This window comes from Prionailurus viverrinus, chromosome C1, assembly GCF_022837055.1.
Source record: "Prionailurus viverrinus isolate Anna chromosome C1, UM_Priviv_1.0, whole genome shotgun sequence".
Classification (NCBI taxonomy): domain Eukaryota; kingdom Metazoa; phylum Chordata; class Mammalia; order Carnivora; family Felidae; genus Prionailurus; species Prionailurus viverrinus.
In genome coordinates, this window is record NC_062568.1 from 196789782 (window position 1) to 196813333 (window position 23552).

The 23552-nt window shown below is 40.7% G+C and overlaps 2 protein-coding genes across 8 annotated transcripts; one reads left to right on the forward strand and one right to left on the reverse strand.

Annotated features, from left to right (window-relative positions):
- Positions 1 to 292: 292 nt before the first annotated feature.
- Positions 293 to 14388, forward strand: SRSF10 (serine and arginine rich splicing factor 10). Of its 6 annotated transcripts, XM_047870780.1 has the most exons (7): positions 294 to 495; positions 1959 to 2063; positions 5642 to 5745; positions 7819 to 7981; positions 8209 to 8262; positions 8396 to 8497; positions 11862 to 14388. In XM_047870780.1, the coding sequence occupies exons 1-7, from the start codon at positions 431 to 433 to the stop codon at positions 11920 to 11922; spliced, it is 654 nt and encodes a 217-aa protein (XP_047726736.1). In that variant the 5' UTR covers positions 294 to 430; the 3' UTR covers positions 11923 to 14388. The 6 variants fall into 6 exon arrangements, with proteins under 6 accessions (XP_047726732.1, XP_047726736.1, XP_047726734.1 ...); XM_047870776.1 differs by having other exon boundaries at positions 293 to 495; positions 8212 to 8262; positions 8396 to 14388; XM_047870778.1 differs by lacking the exon at positions 8396 to 8497 and having other exon boundaries at positions 8212 to 8262.
- Positions 14389 to 15511: 1123 nt separating this feature from the next.
- PNRC2 (proline rich nuclear receptor coactivator 2) lies at positions 15512 to 19792 on the reverse strand. Of its 2 annotated transcripts, none has more exons than XM_047873144.1 (3): positions 19557 to 19792; positions 17862 to 18067; positions 15512 to 17592 (listed from the first exon to the last, which is right to left on the reverse strand). In XM_047873144.1, the coding sequence occupies exon 3, from the start codon at positions 17572 to 17574 to the stop codon at positions 17155 to 17157; it is 420 nt and encodes a 139-aa protein (XP_047729100.1). In that variant the 5' UTR covers positions 17575 to 17592; positions 17862 to 18067; positions 19557 to 19792; the 3' UTR covers positions 15512 to 17154. The 2 variants fall into 2 exon arrangements, with proteins under 2 accessions (XP_047729100.1, XP_047729099.1); XM_047873143.1 differs by lacking the exon at positions 19557 to 19792 and adding an exon at positions 18933 to 19516.
- Between the last annotated feature and the right edge of the window lie 3760 nt (positions 19793 to 23552).

Here is a 23552-nt window from a genome sequence, read left to right on the forward strand (position 1 = left end):
GTAAAGTTTGGCGTAGGGGTTAAAACGTCTGTTTCCTGACTTGGGGTGGAGAGGGGAAGGAAAGGAAAAACCGCTGGAAGGCAGAAAAGGGCGGGAAAATAAAGCACCAAAGAAAGAGAGAGCGGGCTTGGGGGAGGGGAAAGACACAGCTCAAGAAGCCAATGAATGAGACCGAGGCTGCCGCACGTACCCTCGCCGCCCGCCTGCGCAGGCGTACGTCGGGTGATCTCGCGGGAAAGAACCGTTGCCGGTCCAGGCGTTGCGCCCAGGTAGGGGGGTGGGGGGGGGGGGTGGAGGCGGGAGTGAAGTCTCGCGAGAAGAGGAGGTTTCGTAGCGGAGCCCTCTGGCTGAGCGTCTGAGGATCCGCCGCCGGATCCGCGGACGGTTTAGTGAGCCCGTTAGTGCCCCTGCCGAGACTCGCGTCGCCGTCATGTCCCGCTACCTGCGCCCCCCCAACACGTCTCTGTTCGTAAGGAACGTGGCCGACGATACCAGGTATGTACGAGGAGGTACTCCGGGCCTAGCCCGGGAGGCCGCAGGCGCTTGGGGAGGACCCGTGCGGCGGCGGCGGCGCGCTGGGCCGGGGGAGGGGAAGCGCGAAGATGGCGGGTCCCGCGCGGGCTTTCGGGCCCAACTAGGCCGCGTCGCCGGCTCAACCGCCTCGTGGGAGCGAGGGCGGCGCCCCTGGTCCTCCCAGGCAGCCGCCGGGAACGCGGACCGCGTGGCGCGAGTTCGGTGCCCCTCCCCCTCCGCAGCTCGGCCTCTCTTCCTCCTCGCTTCCTCTCGGCGCGTCCAGCCCCCGCCGCGGCCGAACATCCGCTCCCCATGGATTTGAAGTTCACGTTCCTTGGGGTACACGCCCCCTCGGCCCAGAGATTTTTTTTTTTTTCCCGTAGTTAAAAAATCGCAGCGAAATAACGGGATCGGGGGAGGGGCGTTATGGCGAAGCATTCGCTACCCCTTTTTTGTCGTGTTACGTTTGTGATTTTTTAAAACATTGGAGATGTTTAGAGAAAGAGAATGTCGAAAATTGGGAGGTAAAATTATTCCAGTAGACCCTGCGAACTAGCTCTTCTCATTTCCCGGAAATATAACTGGTCACCCTTCGAGAAGTGAGGTTTAGGAAGCATCTACCATTTGGGCCTTGATAAGCTAAATTGGATTAATCCAGTCCGTGCCTTTGTTCTCACCAATTCCCTTAATTGCTTGTAGTTGCCGTCAGAATTTTTTGGAACAGATCTTATCACAAGGAGAGACTGCGTTTTCACAATCACTCTGACACCCCCCACCCCCACCCCCAAAAGTCAGTTTTATTTTGGTAGCCTTGTGATTTACATTATTCTGTCCTAACTTTAAGTAGGAAAGTAAGCAGTATTCTAGCGTCCAGAAAAATTCCTCCTTAGGTCATTTTGACCTTTATTATTTAAGGAGTTACATATATTTTTGTGCCTTTTATTTTTCCAACTTTTGTCTACCTCCTATTAAGTGTCTAACCCTGTCTCTGTAATTTTGGGGATGAAAGTGATTGGTATTTTTCAGACTACTAATGTTGGTTTGATAGTGTTAAACAAACAAACAAACACACTAATACTTAATACAACCTAATGTTACTGTACCCTCTACGAAAAATTAAAAGATGCGGTTAGAAACAATAGGTAAACTGTGACCAAGTTTCCTTAGATGTGTTTTCCTGTTATAATGTAAAATAGTAATGGGTTTTATTACAAACTGCATTATCTTCCAGAATCTTGGATCTTAGCTTTCCTTTGTTTTTTGTATGTTCTTAAAGTTGGCTCTTGATGTTGAGATTTAGAAAGCTTGTCTGTTTCAGGTAACCCAGGGATACATCACAGTCCCTTTCGTTAAATGACAGATTACAGAAAGTTATCTATTTCTTACAGAGACATTCTTTTAAGGGAGTGAACATAAAAATTGGGGGTCTTTTTATGATGTTTTAGGTCCGAAGATTTACGACGAGAATTTGGTCGTTATGGTCCTATAGTTGATGTGTATGTTCCACTTGATTTCTACACGCGTCGTCCAAGAGGATTTGCTTATGTTCAATATCCTTTCTTCAGATGGCTGATTAGTGAGGGGTGTTGAAGTTTGAAATTCAAGTTTATGTAAGAGGTAACATCTAAAAAGTAGTTTACTTTTGTCCTCTAATAATAAATGTTTTGTCTTCAAATTTTTGAAAATTAATTATGACTCACACATTGCTCTTAATTATTTCTTAAAGTTAATCCAAAAATAATAAAATATTTAAATTCCCATTCATGCTGCTGAAACTCACATCAATGATTATAATATGTGATTTAAATTTGAATACACTCTGGTTGCTACCACCTTTAATGTAAGTCAAAAGTTAATATGTTCTTGTGCTTAGCAATTAAAGTTTGGTATTGTCTGTTAATTTGAATCACTTGATCAAAAACAAATTGTATAACAATGAGGTAAACTTCTTTAATATTGTCCCCTAATTTGCTGTCCTCTGTTGTTACCTCAGAGAATGTAAAGCTGTACAGTTATGGCGACCCCAAAGAGAAAGCATGAAAGAACCTTTAGAGTAGAATTCAACACTTAAGGCAAGTAGACAAGCCAAAGACCTCTTAAGGATCAGGCTTGAAGAGAAGGGAGAGTTTGGGAAAAGAAAAAATAAAGAAAAGCTGGAAGAAGGACAAGCCTAATGGGAGACAAAGCCTCGCTTTATCTACAAAAGGGGGAAAAGGTTGTTTTTCAAAGTTAAAGATAAAGCCATCTGTCATATTTGGCCAAGCATCTCATGACAAGTCCTTCTGACAAGCACTTAAAGAGTTAAAGGTCAAGATGAAGTTGAATGATGGCCAAGATTAAAGGAGTCATACCTGATGTATCCTACAGAATAACTATTTTCCTTTTTTTTTTTTTTTTTTTTTTTTTTAATGTTTGTAAGCAGTTAATTTTCAAAACTATTCTGGTTTGGTCTAGTGACAAAACCTGTAACTTGATTTATGTGGGCCTTTGATGTTGTGATTGTGGTCTTGTATAAATGCACTTTCTCTTAGATTGTCAAGTTAAAGTGTATCAGGATGTAATGTTGTTAAGCTTAAATTTAGCATATTTTTGTTTTGGGCCATATGGTCAGATGCCATAGGGTAATAGGCAATGCTCTTTGGAGTAGCATGAGGTTCTAGGGTCAGGCTAACTCCACAGAGCCGTGCTTAAAGGGAGACAGGTGCTTGCACTGGGACCTCCTTAGAAACAACTCTGGTGGTCTTGTAAGGTCAAATCCACTGGAGATACTACCTGTTTAGAGATTTTAAAGTGGCTGCTATGGACACACACATACTCTTGACTTCTAAACTTAGCTCTGTGAAGTCTGCTGGTCCTGCACTGCTTTAGCACATAGGATCAGTTGGCTCTGAGTGGATTGCAGAAGGCCTTATCCCTGCTGTAGGTATCTAATCAGGACCTATGGGAAGTCATGCCCTGACCCAGAGTTTTAGGTGACATTACTTCCTTCAGTGAGACAGCAAGGGTTTGGGCTGTGGGTGTCAGACTAGGAAAAGTTCTTCCTGTTAAATTCATTGGGTCTCTTGAAACTTAGCAGGGCCCTAGTGAGACTTAGGGGAAATGCTGAAAGCTGCTATTTCTACAAAGCTAATGATCAAGGACAGTTGGGGGGATTGGCTGCAAAGTTCTGTTACAGAGAGGATAAGAGCTATATTTGGCTTGGTTTTTTTGTTTGTTTGTCTATTTTTAAAAGGCGATGCTTTCTGGCTTACAATGCTGACCTGCTTTTACTTGGTTTGGGGTGGCCTGGGAACCAGGATGAACACTAGTTTGCCTCAAGAGTATGTGATACTTGAGCTAGAATAGAAGAGAGTTGTCATCTAAAGGAGGATCATGTATTTTATATACACAAAGTCTTTCTATGGTCTTAAAATAGTTAAAAAGAAGTAGGTCTCAGGATTTTGGAAATATCCCAAGTACAGATTTCTCTATAACTAGCATCAGAGTGATATTTGACACTTCCCAATTAGGCTTCTCTTTTGTATATAGTAAAACTTTGCCATGGTTGATTCAGCTCAGGATTCTGTTTTTGCAGGTAGACCCAAAGAATGATTTAGATTTACTCTCAATAATTTTTACACCTTTTAATTTTATCCTTTAGAAAGTAATTGTATTCTGCATCCTGGGGTAATAAATAAAGTGGTATACATGTTAAGCCAGCTTACTCTTTTTAATATTTTAGAGCCCAAATGCATTAACCTTGACAGGTGTTGAATTATAATAGTACTCAAGGTTCTGAACTCCCTATCAACCTTTTTCGTTTCTTGTTGAAAGTCCTATGACTTAGACTTGGGAAAACCTCTCCTCCTTTAACATATACATAATATATTCGGGAAGAGAGACCTGGGAACGGGCAATGGTCCTTAATTCCTTTCAGAATGAAAAATAGGAAATCTGGTGAGGTAGACGTTTTAGTACTTGAAATAAACAGATATTAGTATCAGTCTTGGAGAGAGTATGTCTCATCAGCACTGTTTTTTAATCAGCCTAAGATCTACACTCTTTGTCTCTCAAGTTTGAGAAATATAAATGGACACGTTAGAATAGTAATTTTTAGGATAGAATGAAAATCTACACTCCAACTTAACCTAGGTCCCTTTCCAGAGCTTTTATATCAAACACTGCTCTGATTTGCTTGGCTTCCGTCAGAATGGTGGTTTTAGGAAAGGAGCTAAATTTGGACAGAATAACTTTGTAAAGCCAAGAGTTGTCATAGTACTATTGCTGACAAGGAGGGAAGAGGGCAAGGCAGCTTCTCCAGTCAGGGTACCAGCAGTTCCTGGGTCAGGTTTATAAATGTTATGTTGAAGTTTCTGAGGTTGAAAACCAGTCCCAAATTCACTTCTTTGCAGTAAGCTATATATGTCTAGTATTATGGTTAGGGCTTTTCAGTCCAGGAATCTTTAGAAATGGTCTGTTATTTCTTGACCGCATGCTTTTATAGTCTTTGCATGGGTGTAATATGCTTTTGGTGTAGCGATGTCTTGACGATTGATTGATTGATTCTATCTTGATATCCTCAAATGGATAGCATACCAATCTTTCCTGTATAGTATAAGGGAGACAGCTATGTGAAATAATAGTGTTAGATATATCTGAGAAAAACAGCAAAATAAATTTGAAGTTAATTCTTTTGTAAGGTAAGGTATATTATGCTTGCTTACACAAGAACTATTGGCATTTTCTTTTTTTCTTTGAAACAAAAACATGAAAAGCGGTTTTGGTTTTATTTTAAGAAATTTTTGTTTTAGCATACAACAGAAGTGACATTTGTTTTTCTTTTTTGTTTTCTAAAACTTAAAACTCAGGAAAATTTTTTGATAGGATTACTTGGTAGTTCAGCTATAACAGATCTTATTTTAATAATTTTATATATTCACATGTGTTTTCAAATGTATGCTGTAGGAAATCACAAGTGCTTTAATGCTGTCAAGTATCTGTAGCTGAATTAACCAACCTAAGTTAAGTGAGATCTGGATGATTTTCTAGAATAATGTTGAGAGATTGTGAAATATTCCAGACTTACCAAGTGAATGTTCACTCGTTATCAAAGTATGCAAAACTTCCCAAGCCCCTTAACATTTAGCACATTTGAGGATGTACGTGATGCCGAAGACGCTTTACATAATTTGGACAGAAAATGGATTTGTGGACGCCAAATTGAAATACAGTTTGCACAGGGGGATCGGAAGAGTAAGTACCCTTATGCCTATTATACGTATAATACGTCATTTTTAAAACAGTGCTTTGATGTTTCTTATTGGAAGTATTTGCAATTTGTCTTATTTAAAATCTAAAAAGATCTTGAAAAGATAGAGTAACTCAGATACTTTGCAGAAAGGTAGAATGTGAAAATCAGAATGACAGAAATTGGACTCTGGCATGGTTAGCATTCTGGGGATGGAATTAAAAGGGAAATAATTTGGAAAGTATTAGGTCTTTTCAGCCATTTCTCTTCATACAGATTTTCAAGGTATAATTGGGTATTGTTGTTTGTTATTTTTTTATTTTTGTAACAAAGAGAGCACAAGCAGGGTAGGGGCAGAGAGAGAGGGAGACACAGAATCCGAAACAGGCTGTGTGTCATCTGTGCTGACAGCTCAAAGCCTGTTGTGGGGCTTGAACCTACGAACCATGAAATCATGACCTGAGCCGAAGTCGGACACTTAACCGACTGATACACCGGCACCCTGGTATAATTGGGTATTTGTGTAGGTGTGTGGCTGTGGAAATGAACAGATAGAATTAAACAGATGATTACGGAATTACTAGAATCCGTTTTATATTAGTATGTGGTTTTATTATGCAGGCATGTACTAGGTGTTAGCTGCATGCTAATGAGGCTGGAGTACAGGCTTCAGAGTCAGGTAGACCAGGGTTTAAATTTTGGCTCAACCATTTTGTTACCTTAGGCAAGATAGTAAAAGAGATGAAGGTTCCTGGGTGGCTCAGTCGGTTAAGTGTCTGCCTTTGACTTTGGGGCTCTCTGCGCTGCCCCCCCCCCCCCAAATAAACGTTGAAAAAAAATTGTTTTAAGTTAGAGGTGAAAATAGCTGCTGAAGAGAGGAGCGCTCAGACACAGGCTATAATTCTCTGGCTCTTGGGTTGGGTGATGGGTCCTTCAGTATTTACTGTGTTATTTACTTAAACGCACATATGCATTTAGTATCCGTTTCATAGAATTGAATGAGATAACATAGGAATTTGAGGACTGTCCAGGGGTGTGGGTGGGTCTAAGGCATCCAATAAATGTTCACTCTTTTCTACTTTTGTTGTGATCTCAGAACCCTATATCCATATGTTACTGCATTTTGATGCTAAAGCATTGTCCATAGGTTACCAATAAGTATTTTGTCGTTGTTAATTGTGTTTCTAATAAATGAAAAACACGCAAAATAATTCCAAATTAGTATATGGTTCAAAGTCATTTTGTATTTTAATTTGGAATTTTTTTTAAATATGGTAAATTTCCTCAATGTTGAAATAGTTGGCATATTTTTATTTTATTTTTTTTTATTTTTTTATTATTTATTTATTTTTTTTTTTTTTAATTTTTTTTTCAACGTTTATTTATTTTTGGGACAGAGAGAGACAGAGCATGAGCAGGGGAGGGGCAGAGAGAGAGGGAGACACAGAATCAGAAACAGGCTCCAGGCTCTGAGCCGTCAGCCCAGAGCCCGACGCGGGGCTCGATCTCACGGACCGCGAGATCGTGACCTGGCTGAAGTCGGACGCTTAACCGACTGCGCCACCCAGGCGCCCCATTTTATTTTATTTTTTTAACGTTTATTTATTTTTGAGACAGAGAGAGACAGAGCATGAACGGGGGAGGGTCAGAGAGAGGGAGACACAGAATCTGAAACAGGCTCCAGGCTCTGAGCTGTCAGCACAGAGCCCGACGTGGGGCTCGAACTCACGGACCCGGAGATCATGACCTGAGCCGAAGTCGGCTGCTTAACCGACTGAGCCACCCAGGTGCCCCAGTTGGCATATTTTTAGACGAGCTAGGTGGTGAAAGGTCTCTGAAAGAAAATAGTTGGGAAGATATTTGAGAGTATCATTTTTAACCTAAAACAGTATTCTTATAGACTTCCTTGGAAACAAATACCTTTTCCAAGATTAACAGTCTTACATTTAACCTTGACACAGATTGGGGGTATAAGAGAAGAGAATGCAGACATTTTCCCTATAATTTGAAGACTTAAAATACTAGGTTAGGTTTCAAATATCTCTGTTTTCTAAATCTCTGTTCTGTGTATTTCATAGCTCCAAATCAAATGAAAGCCAAGGAAGGGAGGAACGTGTACAGTTCTTCACGCTATGATGATTATGACAGATACAGACGTTCTAGAAGCCGAAGTTATGAAAGAAGAAGATCAAGAAGCCGGTCCTTTGATTACAACTATAGAAGATCTTATAGTCCTAGAAAGTAAGTTTGATGTGTAGTACAGTAATCTGTCAGAAAAGATTTGTTAGCTTTTGATTTTTTTTATCTTTTTGTACACTTTAATTATATACATTGTATGCTTCATTGAGACTAAAATTATTTTAGTGCTTTATTTTAAAAGTTTTATGGTTCAGTTTTTTTAATTAGAAACTTGAGAAGAGTGTAAATAGACATTTGTCACTGTTTGCTTTTTCTGATGTACTTTTTAGCAGTAGACCGGCTGGAAGACCACGGCGTAGCAGAAGCCATTCCGACAATGATAGGTAAATAACTTTGCTTTGAAAACGACTTCTACGTTTTTCAATTTCAGAGTGAACTTTTGCTCTAAAAATAACAAATTTGATTAACATAGAATCTAATTTTTACTCTAATTGTATCTCTCCTCTGTTTTGAAAGATTCAAACACCGAAATCGATCTTTTTCAAGATCTAAATCCAATTCAAGATCACGGTCCAAGTCCCAGCCCAAGAAAGAAATGAAGGCTAAATCACGTTCTAGGTCTGCATCTCACACCAAAACTAGAGGCACCTCTAAAACAGATTCCAAAACACATTATAAGTCTGGCTCAAGATATGAAAAGGAATCAAGGAAAAAAGAACCACCTAGATCCAAATCTCAGTCAAGATCACAATCTAGGTCTAGGTCAAAATCTAGATCAAGGTCTTGGACTAGTCCTAAGTCCAGTGGCCACTGATAGTATAAACCTTGATATTTTTAGGCATGTATCATTCATTTACTCATAGTTTGGTTTACTTAAATTATCAGGAATACAATGTTGCAATGATGCTTAAAAAAAACACTTGTCAGTTTTCCCTGTACCAGGCAAATGGTTATAATTAAAATGATATGCTGTTGAGAAGCCACTCTTAAGAGTCCAGTTTGTTTAATGTTATGGGCAGCTACCAATTTGTGGTGTCTCTGTATATTTTTGTAAAGATTCTCATTTTTTATGCTTGAAGTATTGGTGAAAAGATGTTGGTTGACCATAATTTGCAACATTGTCTTATTAAAAATAAACTTTCATATCCATATTTGGTAGAACTGTTAACCTAGAAATGTAGCTTGCTAATAAGATAGAATGATACAAAAGTGAGTTGTAGCCACAGTACAACACTGACTGATCAGACACATTTAGGTTCAGGGTGGACCTTTTTGTCTTGTTGAGATGTTTAGGCCCGTGATAATAATAGTTAATTTATGACAGCGTGGAATAGTTCTTTTGTTAACCCCACTGTCTTGGGGAATGATGCCAACTGGGTTAAGTAGGATTTGGGGGACGATTGAGTGTTTTGACCGAAACATGGAGCCTTCACTGCTTTTTTCTGTTTTCTATGAAGAGTTGGAACATACAAACACGGGAAGAACTCAAACCTTAAAATTTGAGCAGGACAATGATGGCAGAAATAATTTCAAGGGAAAAAAAAATGCTCTCATGTAGTTACTCTAAACTTTAAGGAGCATTGTTGGTCGTATTGCTTAGTTTTCTTACTGCTGTTAAAAAAAGCAGCAAGTAAATTGTTTCAAAGTAGGTTTTGTTTATGCATATGCATAGTGTAAAACTGAATTTTGATGCTTCTAGCACTCGGTCTGTGCGTTTGTATCAAAATTTGCCTGCTACTTTATGAAGGAGGCTTGTTCTTCACACTTCAGTTTATTTCATGTGAGGCAAGTTGAAGGAGAACACTCCCACTCTAGGTGTTTCCGTGGTGCCATGAAATTTAAAATATTTTGGAAAAAGAATTTTCAGTAGGAATCTCATCTCTTTGAGTTTGATTATCAATGTAGTACCTGGCAGTACCTGACTAAAACAAAACAAAACAACAAAAAAACCCAATACCCTAACCATTTATAATTTTTAGCATTTCTCTGAGAGATCTTTTGGGGACAATAAAAGGGACATGTCCAGTCTCATTTCAGAATAAAAGCTAGCATCTTTAAAATTTTAGATTGCTTGCTTGCAGGTATAAGTAAATATTGTGGGGAAACGATTCCTTTTAGAGGATTACTTTTTTTGATTTTGGTTTTAGTAATATAGGCCTTGCCTGTAAAGAACAAAAGATGGTTTTTAAATACTGTTTGTGGAATGTGTTTAAAGGATTGATTCTAGAACCTTTGTATATTTGATAGTATTTCTAACTTTCATTTCTTTACTGTTTGCAGTTAATGTTCATGTTCTGCTATGCAATCATTTATATGCACGTTTCTTTAATTTTTTAGATTTTCCTGGATGTATAGTTTAAACAACAAAAAGTCTATTTAAAACTGTAGCAGTAGTTTGCAGTTCTAGCAAAGAGGAAAGTTGTGGGGTTAAACTTTGTATTTTCTTTCTTATAGAAGCTTCTAAAAAGGTATTTTTATATGTTCTTTTTAACAAATATTGTGTACAACCTTTAAAACATCAATGTTTGGATCAAAACAAGACCCAGCTTATTTTCTGCTTGCTGTAAATTAAGCAAACATGCTATAATAAAAACAAAATGAAGGAAATAATGATTAACTGGAATTATTATAGTTTTGAATGAGATTCTAAAATAACAGTGGAAACAATCCTTTGTAGATTTAGGAATATTTTTAATCACAGTGTTGCACTAGGCACAACTAATTTTTACTTTGGAAATGATAGAACTTGCCAGAAAGGTACATCTTTTATATACTACTTAAAAATTCCTTATGTAATGTCAAAGTTGTTTCATGATTGCTTATTAAGCCCCTTGGGTTAAATAACTTAGAGATTATTGGTAGTATTAAGTATTAAAATGAAATTTGAGTCAGCTAAATTGTAAGTTTATATTTTCATTATTGAATGGACCAATAATTCTGCTCTTCCTTGTCCTAAACAAGATGCGTGGGGCCTTATATTAATGGCTTGATTTTAAATATGTTTGCATTGAATGTCAGTGAGCAGTTAGTATATTAAGTGATAACCACATTGGGGAACTGATTTAGGTGTTTTATGGTTTGAGTTCTAGCTACTTATAATGACAACAATGATAGCCGATACTTAGCATTTATGATGTGCCAGACACGCTACTAAAAATTTTGTGTTAACTCATTTATTTTTCACAAAACCCTTTGAGAAAGATATTGATTTACCCCATATCGTAGATAAGGAAATCGAGATACAAAGAAAAGGCTGTAAAAAAGGCAGATCGAAGCTTTGACCCCAGGCCTGGTGCTTCGTGACTTTTTTTTCTTTTCAATGGACTGTAATTTGAGAGAGAGAGAGATTGAGGAGGTGGATGGCCCATTGAAACTGTTCTCAGTCTTTGTGCAGAAATAGAAGGCCTGATGATTTCATTTTTATATTTTATTTGTGTCACTTAAAATGACTCACATGGTTTCCTTGAGAACTTTTTGTTACTCCTAAAGTGACCTACCTAATGAGCTTCAGAAGGACTAAATTATAGTTGAACCCAGGATAGGATCCTGCTCATACTTGATGAGGATCCTTACACAGTGCTTTAATTTTGGGCTACTTAGTTCCACAGTTCTGGAGTATCCACTGTGTGTCTGGCACTGTTGTCACTGTTAGAGTAGATCATATCAAGACGCAGTGAGGACTGACACTTCACCTCTCTTTTTACTTAAGATCTCTCTGCATTTTGTTCTGTTTTGTTGTGTTTTGAAGCCAAGTAAGCAAGAAGAAAAATGACAGATAATGCTTCAGTGAGAAAGGAAAGGTGCTACATAGAGTATGAGCTGTTAAGTTTACAACCCAGGGAAAAGACCTGGGAACTATTGTACTGTTCTCTTGCAAATTTGGCCCAGTAAGCTGCTACATCCAGTTCGACTAACAAAATCCTGTATACCACAGAGAAGAATAAAGAAAACCAAACTGACAAACATCCTTCTTTTATTTAAGACCAAACTGCAGCTGGAATACCCAGTACAGTTCTGCTTACTACACTTCAAGAAAGATCTGAGAAAGCGGAAAAAGAACCAAAGAAGGGCAGTTCAAGCGACCAAAGGGTGGGTGGAAGGTGCTGCAGTATGAATACTGTACGAATATTTTGACTCTGGTCTGAAAAGATAAAAGAATGTTATCGAAACTACATGGAATAATTGAAGTCCCTTCAAGTTTGAAAGTAAGCATTTTAGGACAAATAAAAAGAAATTCAACTTTGTACTTGTGGAAACTAATCCCTAAATCTGAATAGGTTTATATTGATTCGTGGGTAACAGGTCCATAATAAACTATTGGAAACTAGGATGTTTGAATATCAAGGAAGACAGCCATAGTCTCTTACAGTGCCTCTATTGGTCTGTCTCAAACTGAATTGGGTGAGAAAAGGTATGGTCCAATATAAACTTTTTCTTGGTTATCTCTTAAAGTCAGTTCCATTTTCGCTATTGGCAAATCTTGCCTTTGTTTATTCCAGTGCCAGTGTTTTTCTGCTTAATGGTTTGCTTTGTTGGCATCTGAGTTTATTTACTTGTATGCCATGTGCAGTTTACATCTTACACTCTCTTTTCCAGATAAATTCCAATTAGAATACTTGACATCTAGCTAAGAGGGTCCATCTCTTCTCACCTCTGTCCTAAGTCAGTATATTCAGCAAACATTTATTTACTGAGCCCTTACTGTGGGCAAAAATTGTCCTGGGTAATCGGGGAGAAAAATAGAGAAAATTGACTTAATAAATACCTACTGAGCACAATCTAGTCAATCATTACAGTATGGCCTCATTGTTTTGAGGTGTATTTTTCGTAACGATATTTTACACCATTCATATCTTAATGTAATTATAAAACCCAGAATACTATCAATGATCATTTTGTGGTTATCTGCCATTTAAAAGTATCCAGTATTTCTGTTTGCATCCCATTAATACAAATAATGAAAAAATGATGTTTTAATCTGTAATAAACTGATTCATTGTGCAGTGACTGTAATATACTAGAGTTATATTAAATTGTTAACTCTGCCTCCTCAAACACACATTAGGAAATAATCCCAAAAATAAGTAACTTTGCATTAGATCTAAAGGAGACTCTGGGTGCTATAATTAGATTATTTTGAGGCAGACAGAGAGCTGTTATCCCAACTGATTTAGTGTGTTCTGAAATTGAGAAAATGTTCACCAGATTATACTTTTTAGTGATTTACTTGTACATTTTATAGGGGACATGTTCTGTGTATAGTGAATAAATAACTTTTATAGTATCACAAAAATGTTTTGGATTCCTTAGTTCCTTATTAGGATATTAAGTTTGTTTATACATTGATTCTTCCATCACTCATACTTGATTTTTGTCATTTCTGCCACATATTTTAAGTTGTTCGTGTGAAGTTCTTCATCTAAAAGTATGGAAGTGTTTAAGCCTTTACAAAAAAAAATTTGAAAGTTGCAGAATATACATAACGGTTGGAGATAAGAAATGTAGGTATTTTTATCCGTTTGATTAAAAAATTTTTTTTCAAACTTGCCTAAGATCACACGGCAAGTGGCAGATCCTGTGTTAGAGTTAACGGTTTTTTCATTTGGTTCCTGTTTTGTGCCTTTTTTTTTTTAATCAAATGGAAGATTTTTTATAACTTACTAAAATTAATATAATGGAATCTAGAGTTCATGCAGAGGGAAGATTTAATAGATTTATGAAAAAGATTTAATATCAAAAAGTATTTTGTTTGTACTTTGTGGATGAAAAAGAGGTTAAATGTAACCCAAGATCTCAAGCTATTGTGACTCAGGCTCTCCATCCTGGCTTTCCAAAATTTCAGTCGCATTGTATTGCATTTTGACCATATTCTTGTTTACAAAATCCTGAGATACTTTGAAAGGAGGCGGCTGTGATTTGAGACAGCACAATGATAGTGGAGGAATAATCTTAATGGCATTTCTACCAGGTCAGAGCTTTTAGGAACAAACTGTTGTCATTGATAAATGAAGTAAGCAACCTACTTGTTTTCGTTCAACTATTGACGTAGTTACTATAGAAAAATTTCCTTCTCCAGGGTTTTTGTCTCTGCCCCTTCCTCCAACAGTGTTGGTTATTATGTTTATTGCATTGTGTTTCTGTGTATTCCTAACGGCTGTTTCACCCTTATTAAAGTGGGAATCTTTATTTGGAATAAAAAGCAAGGCATGTAAATTCCTTTCATTGATAATTGACAGAGTAGTTTGTAAAGAAAAGGCCTTTGTGTCTAGTTTTTGTAGATCCACATCTCTTTGAATGCTAGAGAGTGAAATAAACAACTGGTCTAGGAGCCAAACAATTTGGGGTTCCCCCCCCCCCTTCTCTTTTCCTTAGGTTTAACCCTGCCCCCCAGGTTTGTGGCTGGGTGGGCTTTCCTCATTTGAGTAGGAGGCTTTAGAGATGTACTTTGTCCCTCCTGTTTTGCAAAGTAATTGCCAATGAGAATGCAATTAAAGAAGCCAGAAAACTTACCCAAACCTTCAGTTTTTTTTCCACTTTGTGCTTGCTTTGGGGAAGAATAGAACTTAACCAACCAGAAATTAGATGTAAGGATAGGTTACAGTTATTCTATCATACTGTACACTGCCATCAAAAAGATGACAACAAATTTAAACATGAACATTGACTGACTTAAGATTCACGCTATGGCTGACTTCAGTCTTAGAGGATAGGTTGTTTCTAAAACAACTTTTTGGTTCTCACAACTACAATGGTTAGGGAATTTCTGTCACTATAATTCCTGTAGGCTAACCAAAACTATTAGTACGTCTCTGGGATGTGCGATGTTGAAATCATTAACCTTTTCTTTAGGTTACCCTCAACTTTCAAAAACTTCAGTTAGAAGCCTTTCTACACCCACCCTCAAGTCTGAACAACTAACCACTGGAGTCCATCCCAAACCAAACACCTAATACTGCATAAATCCAGAATTAACACACTTAGGCTGAGAACTGTTAAATCTAGTGAAATTCCACTGGTTATAGTAAAGAATTTGACAGTCCTTGGCACTGACTGCCTGTAGACATTACACAGAGAATAGGGGGGAAAATGGAGACTCCTTCCTCCAAATCATTTATTTCCTATGGTTTGCATGATAAAATAATGGCCTTGCCGTGGTAACAACCTATTCTTGAACTAGTTTAAGCTACCCCTATCTCTTGGAACCTATGGAGTATTCTGATGCCTTAACCCACCCCCCCAAAGCCTCCTGATGGAAATTATACTTTTACATAGGAACATATGTAACCGTTCTTGTCAATTTGAGGAATGTTGTTTTCTATAAACCTCAGTCATCTTAGAATGTAGAGAAAAGGGAGAGATGCAGGGAATTAAACCTGGTTTACTCTCTTGAATTAGAATCTTAGTTTCCAAAGTATGCTGTGTCCTTTTACTGTTAGCCCTGCTTCGGGAAGGGGGGGGGGGGGCTGGTCATAAACAGCAGGTTTAATTGTATAGCTGTTGAACTGATCCAAATGTGTCTATCAGTTGGCAGATTGGTTGCCTTGTAAAAACCAGCAGTCCTACCGTTTCTTCAGTTGGATTATGAGTGCGTTAAAAATAGTCGTAATTTTTTACAAAATACAAACCAACCACTGGGGGGGGAAGAAGCAATTTTATTTTTTAATTTCATGCTTGAAATTTGCATATGTACATTAAGTACTATGTAAACTTGTCTTTAGAATACCATTATTTGATTTGGGCAATATTACCTCATCTGAATTTACTTGGAGAAATACAACTTCACCCTTCTCCTTTAAGATGTCAAAAGCTGCCAAGTTAGAATAGGGCACCTAAAATCAGAAATTTTAAATTGACTCTCCCACACACATTTGTAATTCACTATTGGGTTAATTTATATTTAGGTAAAATATGTTATCAAGTTATGCAAGAAATTACATCTTTTACATTAAGTGGTCCCCTGGGTTGCACTTACTAGTAACAAAAAAATATATATACTGGCATCATACACTAAACTATATTCATGTTACAGATTACAAAAATTATTAAAAGCCAAAATGAATCTTTAAGGTTGGAGGGACCTTTTCATGGTTAATCTTTGGGCTTAAGGAGGAAAAATTAAAATAGTCCCATACTGCATTTCACATCTCTTAAAAATAGGAAGTGTTTTAGCAGCTTTAAAACCTTTTCAGTTATATAAAACTTAGTACACTAGGGTTTACTTTGAAATATAGTTTACCACCAGATCAATTATACATACACCGGCACTTTAGCACAAGGGCAAACCTTAAAAACAAATTATTTTGGACCTTTAAAATCAGGCCATAGCATAAAAAACAAGAGTCATGGTCTTACATTCAGCAAATTCATACTAAAATATTCTATTTTTATAGGATAAATGCCAACAAAACTTTACATATGCTACAAGTTTATTACATATATTTACATGGCTCTTTCCTAGGTACTTAAAACTTTCACATTATACAGCTCCCCACTTAAGTAAGCTTTGCAGGGATAACTTTTGAGACCAGATCACTGTCAGAATAGCTTATGCAGTGCTAGAATACAAAAAAATGTATTCTGAAAGCTACTCAGTGACCACCAAATACTGTTTCTATAAAAACTGGTTTTGGTGCATTAGTTGGCAGACGCTTATCCACTCACTGCATGAAAGAAATGGCCATTGGGGTATGTGGTCTCATTCTAAATTAGACAGCCACGAGTGCCCTTTCTACATTCACCAGCATACAGTTTACTAAAATGCAACCATTCTCTAAGAAAAAGTCACATTTTCTTTTTGGCAGTGCATAGGATTGTTGGCATATTATTGGTTTGGGTGTTTCTAGGACTTTAAACTTTCAAATACTCAACTACTTCTTAGTCCCTGTATGTCTTAACTAGATGCTTAAAATCAGATTCACTAGCTTTCAACAGGTCAATCTAGTGATCCATGAATGATAATCTTAAATTAGTATTTTCACCCAACAGATAGGAAAAGTTGATTACCATTCCCCAAATCTAAACTTAAACCACTTAAGTTACTCAGTTGAGAACACTTAATATTAAGTACTAGGATGAATAATTTTGTTATTTTAAGTTGCACTGATCCCACCATCACATCACAGTGCACACGACACATAAAACAAGTTAAGATGAAGTCTAATTAGATTTTCTACATTAATTAGCAATTTTACAAACAGATTAGTTCCCTAGTGAATTTGGTCTGAAACAATTGACAACTACCTTCCAATATAACTAAGTTTAAATAGTATTTTATCTTATACCTGTACTTTAAGTAAGGTTTTAAGTTGAAATGTCATTATTTCCTTATCAGAAGGATTAAAGGAAACTGGAACCCAGTGGCTTGGTGGTTTAGGGAGAACACTTGGTGATGGTGGCTCACTAAATTTGGCTCCAGCATAGTTCTGATTAGTTTGAGACTTAAAAAGTAAGCTAGAACTTGATAAGCTAGAGTTCCAGTTTTGATTATTTGGAAAATTTTTGTTCTTCCCCCCATTTTGCATGGCCTGCCGTGCAGCTGCTGAGGAGGTGTAAGTATGTCCCCTTTCTTTTTTCTTATGAACAATCTTCATCTGGGAATTCTGATCCTTGGTCTTCTGTCTATTAAGCTGTTGCTGGTTCTTACTAACATTTCTCGACTGAGGGGCTGGAATGTTATACCTCTCTCCACCACCCATCTTCAGCTTCTTTGTCACCTGTAAGTAAAGGGAAAATATTGAGCAAAATTCCAGTAAGAAAAGTTCAAAACTTTAATAAGCTTCTATAGATAAGCCTCAACTTGTAATTCCAGAAATCATTTTAAAATTGCTACTCAACTGCTTTAACCCCATCCTATGTATGTACACACATTATATTCACGCCTTTATCACCTTAAAAACAAGCTTCTCCACAAATTTGAATCAACAAAAACAAAAAGTAAAAACAAACGGTTTAGGATGTTTGCCCCACAACATGAGTTTTATACCTTTCAGTCTGCTTTTCGGATTGCAGGATTTCCACTACCTGTCCCCTTCCTTGCTGCCAAGCCCAGGATAATAGATGTTGCTTTCTGCCGGATCCTTTCCTTTGTCTCAATACAGAAGTTTTCATGGGCCGATCTGCTGAGTTCAGCCTAGGAGCTGAGGCCAACATCTGAGTCTCCTCAGCACACAAGTATGAGAGAAGTCGTAGCTAGAAAAGCAAAGACTAGTTCATTACTTCAACTCAAAAACACGGGGGAAAGCGATCACTTAGATTTACGGCGGAAATACAGTTAAGAATGGCTACTTCCTGAACTAACAAAGGTAGAAAATAACCTTGTAACTGTCATCATTTAAAAGCTCTTCTCAGCCTTGAGATCCAGGAAGTGGGGAATTTGGGGACGGGGGTCTGCAAGTCCCACAAATTATTTTACCTTTACTGGGGAACTTTTCTGAGTCTCACACGGGTTTTGTCACCAGTATGTTCAGACTAGGGAAGCATTAGCTTTTGCAACCATGCCAAGAAGCTGGCTTAAAAGGGGTTTCCTAAAGAGACCCATGTTTTTAAAATCCTTTCAGAAAGTTCCAATCTTGCGGGAGATCGCGTATCCGTTTTCGAAAAGCCGCCTCGCCCAACACGCCTACGTCCAGAAGTGTCTCCTTTAGTTACGAACTCTCGACTCCACCTCATCTTAAAGTTTTCCCAAGTCATAACCCAAGCCGATGTTCCCTCTGAACTATAAGAGATGCCTCCTTACAGTGAGCATTAAACATCCCGAGTTTTCATGTAACACTCCAAGAAACCAAGTTCCCAAACAAGCCCTCTTTTCGGAAGGCTCAGAGGGCCTTGCACACTATTTTAACAGCCCGTGAGTCATTCACAGCGCGAGCCCGGAAAGTTCGGGCCTTCCGACGGGGCCTGGCTTCCCAGCGGCTCCCTTTCTCGAGCCCGGCCCGGGGCCCCGGTGCTCCCGGCCGCCCGCGCCCGACCCGGTTTCCCGATCTCCCCTCCTTCCCCCAACAATGGGGAGCGCGGCCGCCAACATGGCCGCGCCCGCGGCGCCGCCGCCACTCACCGACTTCAAGCTCGGAACGGCGGCGGCGGCGGCGGCTCTCGCTCGGCGTCTAAGCCCCCCTCCCCTTCCAGGGAGAGACGAGGCGCGGGACGTACGAAACCCACGGGCACCGATGAGCTAGCTGCTGACCGCCTCAGCTTCTCGACCCGACCTCCTCCTTCCGCCTCTACCGACAAAATGGAGGAGGCGACGAGCGCCGAAGCGGGGCCGGGAGGCACCGCGGCCAATCAACACACGCCGACGCGCCGCCCGGCCAATGAGACGCGCGCCACCGCCTGTTGCTGGGGCCGGCCGGGGCGAGGGAGGCGAGCTTGTGGCCCAGGGTTTGAAATCCTCCCCGAGAGGAGCATGTCGGGAACAACTGCTGAGGCCCCGGCGGCCGCCCGCCCGCCGGTCCGTCCGTCCGTCCGCGGAGGCGCTTGCCCCGCTGCCGCCGGCCCCACTGGACGCGGCGGCGCCCGCGACCCCAGGCGCCCGTCTTGCCCGCGCGCGCTCGGCGTCTGGGAAGGGGCGTCAGCCGCCCTCGGGGCCGCAGCTTCAGCCGGGGCTACCGGCGCGCGGACCCCGTGGCCCTGAGACCCCTGGTGGCCCAGCCTCCCACCCACGGGCGGGGGTGCGGATTACCGAAGCGGCGTCGGTTCCCGAGGTGGGTCCGCAGTGCCGCGTAACCGGTTTTTACAGACGGAAGATACTCAACAAAGTTGCCTCCCGAGGCCCGGCCCCTCCCCACTTTGCTCCTGACGCTCTTCTCCTTCTCCTACATCACGGGACCTTCTTTGTCGCTCCCAAAGCTTGCGGTTCTCCTGCGGGTCTCTCTCGTGTCCTCCGCCCCAGCCTCGAAACTTCCCCAAGTGGCCGCCCTTGGGAAGGCGTTTCCGACACATGCGCGGATCGAGTCCATCACTTCCTCCTTTGTGCCCCCACTGGTCCTTAACTTCAGTTAGAGCCCTTCGGCGTCCCGCCCGGTAACTGCGGCTGCCTGTGTCTGAAACCCACGCACCCACCCGCCACCACGTCCTCGAAGGGCGAGGCCGGCTTCTAGTTTTCTGAACAGAGCCTCTCGAACAAGAAAACTCTGTGGCGAGAACGGGGGCTCCCTTATTCCCCTTTCTGCCCAATTGTAAGCGTGAACGGGGAGAAAAGACCTAGTTTAGGTGATTGCGCCAGCGAGGTGCTGGGAAGAGGGAAAGGACAACTTCTTTGGGGTAAATGGATAAGCAACCCAAAATGAGTGTTGCAAAAGAGAACGCCATATTCTCTGTACATATGAGCATGTTCATTGCCGGGTTTATGTCCACTTTTTGTTAACTCCCACGTAATTCGTTTTTTAGACTTCAGGTTTTCGCTGCCATCATCCCCCCACCCCCCCCCACCCCTATGTTTTTCTAGTCACGGCTCTTAAGATTTCTTAAGAAAACCTACTGAAGCTGCTGCATTTTAAAAGAGGAGTTTGTTAATCAAATTAATTTGGTGAAATACATAGAAGAGATATTTTTGAGCATGGGGCTTTCTGGTGCTAATCATATTATAGTCAAATAAGATGAATGTAATAAGCACCAGCTAGTTTACTCAAAGTGTCATCTGTTTCCTAAAAACTCAAGATGCCCGGTAGTTGCCAGGCTGTTTTTAATGACTTCAAGATTTTAACTTCGAAAAAGACCCTTGCAATAAACTTTTTTTAATATAATGGTTTGTAAAGTGAACAGTCCGGTTTCAGTCTGAGCAGCTGCTTCTATTTCTTTTTTCTTCCTATCATCGAAATACCTTTCAAATTCATCCCTACTACACTCCCACCCCTGTGCTCTTTGCTCTCCACAGGATCTTATTACTGTGTTACTTAAAAAAAAAATAAAATTCTTTGACTCCACATCGTATTACAGAATTCAATCGCCCTGCCATCTGATTCTTACCCGTGTAGTATATTGGATTATCTTTAAAAAAAAAAAAAATTTTTTTTTTAGAGTGTTTATTTTTTGAGAGAAAGAGATAAGAGTGTTGAACAGGGAGGTACGGAGAGAGAGGCAGACACAGAATCCGAAGCGGGCTCCAGGATCCAAGCTGTCAGCACAGAGCCCCATGCAGGGCTCGAACTCACCAACCATGAGATCATGGCCTGGGCTGCTTAACGGACTGAGCCACCCAGGCCCCCCCTTGTGTATTGAAAACACACACGATGTATTGGCTATTTTCTCTGCACTGCCCCCTTCCCTGTGCTACATTGTTTTTGCTTATTTGCACAAATTCTGGGGTAGGTGCTATTTGGATCTCTACTGGGCAGATGAAGAATGTGAAGCCCAGGCAGTTTAAAGCCGAAAGCTACGTGCTGAGACTCTGGAGCCCAGGCTCTGCGTTCCCTGCAGCATCTGTGTCTGAGTCACCTCTGTCTTTCCCGGTGCCTGAAAGGTGCTTTGCCCAGAGCAGACGCTGAGTACCTGTTGACTGGGCTGCGGGGTTGCTTGGGCAGTTCGAAGCCTCCATTTCTGCTAGGTCAGAGCCAGGCTGCCCTCAGGAGAGCACTGCGAAAGCCTTTACCATGTCCCAGACTCCCAGCAGCCTCTCGGTATAGCTCCTGCCTCATCCTTCATCCTTAACCAAGCGCTGATTACAGCTCAGAACCAGAGAGCAGGAGCTAAAAACATAACCCATTCAGGACATCCCCTGCAGCCTCTGCCTATCCCCTGCCAGTGTTTAAAGTCAGTGCCACCAACACAATCCAATTAGTGGTTCTCAGTTCAAACAGGAAAATGGTGATACAGAGAAACAGCTCTCAGGATGTAGATCAGCCACCAACGCTGGGAGCCAAATGCATAATAAGTATGTGGGTGTTTAATACAAAACATTTATTTAACCAAGATTTATCTGCTGCCTTCTTTGCAGCAGGCACTCTGCCAAGCCCTGGGGATACAAAAGTGAATGAGGCTCCATCCCAAGGGTAAAGGAACTGAAAGGCTCTTCCCTGGACAATTTATCAGAGAGGAAAACTGGATGTCTGGGGAGATTCATTTCCTCGGTTCTTCCCGTAAGACTCAAGGACAGACAGTGCCAATTGTAAACCCAAAAATCAACCTGCTATGGAGTGCAGGTTACAGACATTATACCCGGACCCCCTGGAATGGAGGGGAAAAGGAAGATACTCGCACACTCGAAGGAATCCTTTCCCGGGAGGATGCATTTTGAATTATGTCTCAGCAGGAACCAAAATCGACAAAATCTGTGACATAAAATTTACCCACCTAATCTATAAATAGAAGTGGGGCAAAAAGGTCTTTTGGAAAGTCTGGCTTTGTAGGATTGGCGAGTTGCAGGCTGATACCGTATTTTAGACCCGGTGAGTGGCAGGGCAGTGAGGCAATCACCCAGGTTTGCCACACCTTTCAAACAAGTCTCTAATTGGACCCACTGGCTTTCAGGCTCATCATGTACCTCCCAGTTTGTCTATCTCAAAACAAGCTGGTTTGGTTATTTGTCTTTCTCAAGCTCACCTGTGAATTCAAAATACAACTTTGAACGCTTGCAGGCCAGTCAACTGATGGCTAATTTCAGTTAGGAGAAGTGAGTTCTTGGAACTTGCCAAAAAAGCAAAGTGGAACACCTGTCTGATGTTTTGATGTCCCTTAGGGCTCTACTCTTGTTGCCAAACTGGTATCAGAACACACACCCCTCCACACACCGTGAATGCGTTTCCTGGGGAAGCATCTGCTGCGATTCCCCGGTTGCTCACACATTCCCAAGCTGTTGCAAATCAGTTCTCAGTCATCACAGCCATTTCAGCCGAATTACTAAATGGGGTACAGGAAGTCAGTGCTAAACTCCCACACTTCCTGTGACTCTGACCCAGGGGTTCTCAGCCTCCAGGACCTTTAAGGGACTCTGATGCATGGACTCGCACCCCAGAATCAGAATCTTTGAGGGTGGCTGCGTGGGTGTTCCCGCAGAGCTCAAGAGTGGCCAATGTGCCACTCACAGATTTGCCACTGTGGCAAATAAGGATTATTTTGAACTAAAGGCACTTGAAAAACAGCAGGTGCAAGAAGGCCACTCTGACCTCTCCTCCCTTTGTCTTCCTGAAGACAGAACAGAAAATTCCCATGTGAAGATGTCCTCCAACACCAGGAGGAAAGAAACATTCTTATCACCAGAGATGGGAGTGGAGGCCTGGAGAATTCTGTCCTACCAGACCTTGTCAAAAGAACTTACCTTCCTTTACCCTCCCCATGTATTTTAGTTACTCTTCCACGATTTATCTCTTGTTCCACCTAATGGGAAGGCATTTAGGCGTTGTCATTTCTTTGGGTCTTTATTTCCTTCTCACCTAAAATTTATATGAAATAAATCTGTGTGTTTTTCTCCTGTTAATGCCTTCTGTCATTTTAATCCTCAGGCCAGAGACCCTGAGAGGGTGGAGCTAAGGTTTTGTTTCCCCAACACAGCTGATTCCACTGTCTCACTCTGGTTGAGAACTGGTCTCGGTTTTTCCAAGAGCAGTTCCCCTGATGGGAGGGAGGTGGTTTGTATGTGTGAAGGGGACTTCCTTTGTCCTTTGTAATCCTCAAAGGCGGTGATTATACCAAACAACCACAAAAAATGAACACCCAGAGGGGCGCCTGGGTGGCGCAGTCG

What these genes read in the sequence shown, in the direction of transcription:
- SRSF10 (XM_047870775.1), top strand. Translation starts at nt 431, where the DNA reads ATGTCCCGCTACCTGCGCCCCCCCAACACGTCTCTGTTCGTAAGGAAC. An exon ending in AACGTGGCCGACGATACCAG is followed by an intron (nt 496 to 1,958) that starts GTATGTACGAGG and finishes ATGATGTTTTAG; the next exon opens with GTCCGAAGATTTACGACGAG. An exon ending in AGCCATTCCGACAATGATAG is followed by an intron (nt 8,263 to 8,395) that starts GTAAATAACTTT and finishes CTGTTTTGAAAG; the next exon opens with ATTCAAACACCGAAATCGAT.
- PNRC2 (XM_047873144.1), bottom strand. Translation starts at nt 17,574, where the DNA reads ATGGGTGGTGGAGAGAGGTATAACATTCCAGCCCCTCAGTCGAGAAAT.